Source organism: Babylonia areolata, chromosome 14 (genome assembly GCF_041734735.1).
Source record: "Babylonia areolata isolate BAREFJ2019XMU chromosome 14, ASM4173473v1, whole genome shotgun sequence".
Taxonomy (NCBI): Eukaryota; Metazoa; Mollusca; class Gastropoda; order Neogastropoda; family Buccinidae; genus Babylonia; species Babylonia areolata.
Genome location: NC_134889.1, coordinates 15,703,171 through 15,710,675, shown reverse-complemented (window position 1 = coordinate 15,710,675; position 7,505 = coordinate 15,703,171). Strand labels below are relative to the sequence as shown.

The 7,505-nt window shown below is 37.0% G+C and overlaps 1 protein-coding gene across 2 annotated transcripts in view; it reads left to right on the top strand.

The window, feature by feature from the left end:
• The window catches only part of LOC143289865 (uncharacterized), a 6,214-nt gene extending 97 nt beyond the window's left edge, over positions 1 to 6,117 (top strand). The window contains exons 1-3 of one of the 2 annotated variants that reach the window (XM_076599061.1): positions 1 to 261; positions 3,308 to 3,467; positions 4,536 to 6,117. The exon at positions 1 to 261 is cut by the window's left edge and continues 97 nt beyond it. In XM_076599061.1, the coding sequence (XP_076455176.1) occupies positions 3,395 to 3,467; positions 4,536 to 4,840 (378 nt within the window). In that variant the 5' untranslated portion in view covers positions 1 to 261; positions 3,308 to 3,394 and the 3' untranslated portion in view covers positions 4,841 to 6,117. The remainder of the gene's footprint in view (positions 262 to 3,307; positions 3,468 to 4,535) is intronic. The other variant, XM_076599060.1, reaches the window with a different exon arrangement.
• The last annotated feature ends 1,388 nt before the right edge of the window (positions 6,118 to 7,505 follow it).

The window sequence follows — 7,505 nt, the reverse complement described above, 5'->3', positions numbered from 1 at the left end:
AAGCCGGCATGTGCAGACTCGAGATCACATAGACCTTGGGTTACGATACAATAGCCTCATCTTGAATTGGGTTAGTGCATCTAGCTGCTTCGGAGACAACGGACCGCGACTGAGCTCAGTAAGGCCGGAAAAACCCCCCACCCCAAAACACATAAAGAAACCAAGTTGTTATACTTATCACTGCTTTACAACAGCATACATTGCCGTACCGCGCGTGTATTTCACTGACCAGTCTTCTTCTTCACACCTGACACCGTGCTGGTGAGTATTATATTATTTCAAAAGAAAATTTTAAAGATTAAAAAATTAATAGCGTTGCCAGAATATTGTCGTAAACAGAGAAGACAGAAACGAAACAAAACGAAAGTTTATTTAACTACAGAAATGAGAAAAGTAACGATATATGCTCCCAGTCCTGAGGCGTAACACACACACACACACACACACACACACACACACACACACACACATGTGCGCGCATTTGACGATTACTGATTACAATTTTTTTTTTTTTTTTTTTGCTTCCACTGAGAAAATGTCAATCAAATTACTTTCATACTATGTATCACACTCTTATTGACTGTTGGCGTCAAATAAACTCAAAATGATCTGAATGTCAAGCTTCATCGAGTAATGGCATATATACGCCGTGCACTAAAAGGGACTGTTTACATAGTAGTTTTATTTCCTCACATTTTTTGCTTTGGTGAACAAAACTAGACAGCATAAATTTTAAAAAAGCCAAAAAAACAAACAGATTCATCAGAAGCACAATTTCAGAACAGATGGATTTCTAGAATACTTTGGTTAAATATTGATCACTAATTCTAATTTCATTTATCTTTGGACATAATAATCATAAGCACAATATAGTGATGGACGTTCTGATTCAAACGTGTTCTTGCAAAATGTGGCACTATTTATTCACTGCCCAGACTAGCTTTATCATTGTAATGGGAATAAAGGGGGAAAAAGAACAGAAAAGAAAGGTGAATTTAGGGGCTACAGTACACAGCAAGCACTTCTAAGTCTAGAAAATGTTTTTTTCGGTGCTGAACACTATTCAGTGATAAAAATACAGCGACATTACTCAACTCAGGTTTGTTTCTCTCTTCATGTATTACGATGAGTGTGGGAAGATTATCAAATAATAATGATAATACTATTATTAGTAGTAGTAGTAGTTACTAGTAGTAATGAAGTGCTCTTCTATAGCGCTGTTCCTTCACAGAGAGGCTCAGGGCGCTTCAGAAATTGAATATAACATTAACAAGAAAGAAACAACGTGACATTCTCAAGAAAATTCAAATTTCAATCACACACACACACACACACACACACACACACACACACACACACACACACACACACACACACACACACACACACACACTTCATATCAAGTTTTGTAAACAATTACTTGGGGAATAAAAAAAGAAAGAAAGAAAAAAAGCAATGGTTCTCACAGTTTTAGGAGAATTATGAATTTAAGATTCCCTATATTAGATTAAAAATGATAATTATGTCAAGTTATTGGCTATTGGATACACGTATTACAGCTTCCTCAAAATTCACTTGTATACACAACATATAAATGCATGTATAGTCAAACAAACAAAATGTTCAGTGGCCACTTTTCATAAGAAATGTACTAATAAACTAGCACTGGATTAGATCATGTTTGGAAAAAATCAGTTCACTTTTAGTGTTGAAAGATTAAAGTATGTTATATCCAAGAAGCTTGAAAATGAATATGTAAAATTTTGGAATCTGAAACAAAACAGTTCATCTAAATCAGAATTTTACAAGAACGCTGTGACAAATTATAAAATTGAACAATATTTAAAAGATACAGCAAATATACAACACAGAAAAGCACTGACCATGTTACGAATCAGAGCCCATGACTTACAAGTCGAACAGGGAAGATATATAAGAATACACCGAAAGAACAAAGACTGTGTGATACCTGCAACAGTTTAAAAGACGAGATACACCTTTTAGACAATTGTGTAAAATAAAATATTTATAGAAACAGATTCCTAATCGATATATGTCGTCCAAATGCAAAGTCTAGTGAATTAAGAATTACAGCCAAGGCTGGCGAAACTGATATGTTTATGAATGTTTCTTGCTCATGTCTGTCAGGGTTTAATTGTGTCTCAGTCAGTTATAAACCTTAACTAAGGTTTTATGACAATAAAATATTCTGTTCTATTCACATACACACGCGAGCGCGCAAGCGCGAAAGAGAAACAGAGACAGACAGAGAGAGAGAGAGAGAGAGAGAGAGAGGTCGAACGCATACATTTGTGGCAGATAAAACTTCGACCTGCTACGGCTGAGGCCCTTTCAAATGGCTTGTTCGTCGTTTTGCCGAACAAACTTAATTCACACTTTCCAACATACGTGGCAGGCACACACACACACACACAGCGCGTACAGCACACATTAAATTTGTGTTGAGTTCCAGGAGGCATCAAAACGTGGTGACAGACCAAGATACACTAAACATCTGTAACATCAGCTGTTCTAAACAACAACAAAAATAAAGAAAGAAATAGATAAATAAGTAAATAAATGAATAAACAAACAAACAAGTAAATAAACAAATAAACAAACAAATAACCAAATAAATAAATAAATACATGGATAAATAAATGGATAAATAGATAAATAAGTAAATAAATGAATAAACAAACAAATAAATAAACAAACACAAATAAGCAAATGAATGAATAAATAAACATACAAACAAACAAACAAAATAATCAAAAATAAAATAAAATAAAATAAAACAAAAAGAAATAAAACGAGGTCGTGCGAGATGGAAGGGGAGGCAAAGCAGTGCTGACCAGGCTTCGTGAGAGCCCGTGAAATTGTTTTTGGTGTGGAAGGGATGATCGAGTGGACAAAAAAAAAAAAAAAAAAAAAAAGAAAAAAAAAGAATAAATAAATAAATAAACAACAAATGGATAAATATATAAACAGATAAAAAAAAAACTAAAAAAAAAATAATAATAACAAGCAAAAAAATCCAACCAAACAAAAAAAAACAAACCCAAAAAACAAACAAAGCAAAAAACAAAAAACAAAAAAAAAACACGAAAGAAAACCCAAAGGAATAAGATCGGATTAAAAGAAAAAGAAAGCAAGCAAAAGAAGAAGAAAAAAAAGAGGTTTCTTAATATAACAGCTCTCTCTCTCTCTCTCTCTCTCTCTCTCACACACACACACACACACACACACGCAACAACAACAACAACAACAACGCACACACACACACATATTATGCACTTTCCTCCAGCTTGAGCGACCAGTAACCTGACCTGACCTGACCTACTTATGACGTCGGTGCTGTTCGCTGTTTCAGGTAATCGATCCTCATAAAACCATGGGCCGTCAGTGGTGCTTCTTGGTCGCCGTCAGTTTCGCCTTTGTATCTTCGGCGCTTGCCACACAATACGGTACGTCAGTACGATCCCGTGTTGGGAATAAATATAAGTGGGGGGGGGGGCGAGGGGGGCGGAGCAGAGGGGTGGGGTGGGGGCAGGAGGGGGTATTTGGAGAGGGGGTAGGACTGCTTTGGTGGGGAAGGAGGTGGAATGGCGGTGTGGATTTTTCCACAGACTTTTGCCAGCGACGACCCTTTTCTTGCCGTAGGTTCTTTTACCACATGCGCTAAATGCATGCTGCACATGGGACCTCGGTTTATCGTCTCATCCGAATGACTAGCGTCCGGACCACCACTCAAAGTCTAGTGGAGGCGGAAAAAATACTGGCGACCGTGCTGGGATTCGAATCAGTGTGTTCAGATTCTCTCGCTTCCTAGACGGACATGTTATCTCTCGGCGGGCCAACACTCCACATAAAAATATATATATACATATATATATATATATTTGTATATATATATACATACATACATACATATATTACTAGGGGGGTGCATGGGGGGAGGGGGGAGTGAGAGAGACTGAGAACAAATAAGGTGTGAATGCACAGTCCTTTGACTTTGTATTGCATACCCACATTCAGCGTTTTCTCCACTAATTTATTGCGTATGTATATATACATACATACATGTATGAGCTTATATCATTTATTGACATAAGTTTACAGTTCAGCCAACAGTCGGAAAGTGAGAGCTGTATTATCAATGGTTTCTCCAGTGCAATAGGGAATAACTTACAGCTTAGTCTTTTGTGTAGGCACATGACTCTAAAACTAGGAGGCAAAACTGCACTGGCTCTTAGTGCTGCAGCTTCGGGGGCTGGATGGCCTTTGGGAACTATCCCAACGCCGACTGTCCTGAAATTCTCTTGGCCGATGGAGTGGGGATGTAACATGGCAAGACATTCTCCACTATAATCAAATTCTAGCCCAGATAGTTGGGACAGCATGCAGTTACCTCCTCTGCTGTTCTGATGGTCATAGTCAAAAATGACAATCATAAAACATACAAACATATCTGTCTATCTATCAAAGTATGTGTGTGTACTACATATATTTAAAAACTTTTATTCACAACACAGAACTCCACTGCTTCTTCGGAAACGAAATCTGCGACCAGTGGGATGGAAACAAGAATGCTTCTCACGGGAACAACAATGGTGAGAAGTTCTGCTGCCCCCCGGAAGAGGACCAAGGCTTTCGAATTACGTCTTTCACCATCACTCACGAGAGCTGCTTCTGCAAATCCGGCACCGCTGCAGACTATGCACATATCACGACAGCGCCCAGTATGAAAGACGATGGAAAGAACCCAGCTTCAATCGCAGCACCTGAGATCCGGCTTGTTGCCACTGTGTTACTGGTTGTTACTGCTGTCTTCTTATAATCATAACATAGTCACAGAGATGAAACCGAGGTGAGAGTGGGTTTTTTCTTGTTGTTTAATTGGTGATTATTATTGCCGTCATATATATATATATTTTTTTTTTTTTTTTTTTTTTTTTTTTTTTTTTGTATAATATGGCACTAAGAGGAAATAAAACTGAGATGGGAGTTTTTATTATTTTATTTTTACTGATTGTTTTTGCCGTCTTTTTATAATGACAATCATTTCCTGAGAGGACAGTGAGATGGTAGTTTATTTTTTCACTGATTTGTTATTGCCGTCTTTATTATAATCAAATTGACCTAGAGGAAACTGCATGAAATGAATGAATGTGTGTGTGTGTGTGTGTGTGTGTGTGTGTGTGCCTGTGTGTTTATATGTTTTGTTGTTTTTTTGACTGATTGTCATTGCCATCTTTATATATATATATATATAATGACACTGACTGAGAGGACACTTCTGACTGGAGTTGTCTTGGGTCTTTTCCCAGTGATTGCTGTCGCCATCTTTTTATAATTATTGAGTGAGAGGAAATTTAGATGAGAGTCTTTTTTTTTTTCTTGTCTTTTTTTTTTAACTGATTGTTATTGGCATCTTTTTATAACGACATTGACTGAGAGGAAACTGAACTGTGAGTTTTCAAGCAGGAACCACAAATATCTCACACACTAACACAACAACAACAAAAAACACACACAAAAACTGATATATTTTGTATTAATTTTCTTCTCTTTTTTTTTTCATTTTTTTTTTCAGTGCCAAAGATTGGCGGCTTTGTAAGCTTTTATTAATTGTACCTTGTAAAGTAATCAATGCACTTTTCCTTCCCCCTCTCTTGAACTTTGCCATTTTCATGTTTGCAGGTTTCTATTTCAAGACAATTTTGCTTGATTTTGGCCAGGTTTTTATTTTGTCACAATTTTGCTTGGCATCCTCAAATTCTTTCATATGTACATTTTCATCACAACATTACTTGATTTGTCCATTTAAAAAAAAAATCACAATTTTGCTTGAATTTGTTCAGGTTTGAAAAAAAAAAAAAAATCTTCACAATTTTGCTTGAATTTTCCATGTTAAAAAACAAAATTTTCCACTTTTGTTTTGCTTCAGTTTGTCCAAGTTTTTTAACTTTCACCACAATTTCGCTTAAATTTGGCTAGTTTGATAGAATATAATTCTCATCAGTCATTTCAATTCCCAAGGATGTAGACTCTATGTTGCTAATTTTCATGTCTTCTATAATAAAATGTAGAATAAATGCAATCAAGCCAAGCTAACTCTAATTTGACATGTGCATGTTTGTATGTGTACGCATGCCAGTAAGTGTGTGTGTGTGTGTGTGTGTGTGTGTGTGAGTGCGCGCGCGCGAGCATGCATGCATGTGTGTGGATCAACAGGAAATGCCACTTGTTCCAAAATATGACCAAGACGTACGCACAAAACTACTAAACTTATCACTGATTTTGTGCATTGTGATAGAAAACGCTGATTTGCTTGCACATAAATACCATTGTTTATTGAACATGTGACAATGTTGACTGCTTGTGATTCTGAAAATTATATAGCACACTGTGCATTGATCAATTATTTAAACTACTTCCTTTTGTATTTCTCACTTACACAGCACACACATGCACACAGCACACACATGTACACAACACAAACATGCACACAACACACACGTGAACACAACACACATATGTAAACAGCACATGTTTGTACACAAAACACACAGGTACACAACACACATGTACACAACACACACATGCACACAGCACACACATGTACACAACACATACATGTACACAACACACACATGTACACAGCACACGCATGTACACAACACACACATGTACACAACACATACATGTACACAGCACACACATGTACACAACACATACATGTACACAACACACACATGTACACAGCACACGCATGTACACAACACATACATGTACACAGCACAACACACACATGTACACAACACACACATGTACACAACACACACATGTACACAGCACACGCATGTACACAACACACACATGTACACAACACATACATGTATACAGCACACACATGTACACAACACATACATGTACACAGCACACACATGTACACAACACATACATGTACACAACACACACATGTACACAACACACACATGTACACAACACATACATGTACACATCATACACATGTACACAGCACACGCATGTACACAACACATACATGTACACAACACACACATGTACACAACACATACATGTACACAACACACACATGTACACAACACATACATGTACACAACACACACATGTACACAACACATACATGTACACAACACACACATGTACACAACACATACATGTACACAACACACACATGTACACAACACATGCATGTACACAACACATGCATGTACACAAAACACACATGTGCACAACACATACAGGAACACAGCACACACACATGTACACAACATACACAGGTTCATACACACACACTCACACACAAATGCATTTCTTGGAAGTTTTCTACCTTTTCTGTTCTGCCCCCCACCCCCACCCTTTATTTTATTTATTTATTTTTTAATTGTCTGATATCACTGATTGTGAAAAGATGCTAAACTAAAGAATGAACACACACACACATGAATACACACACA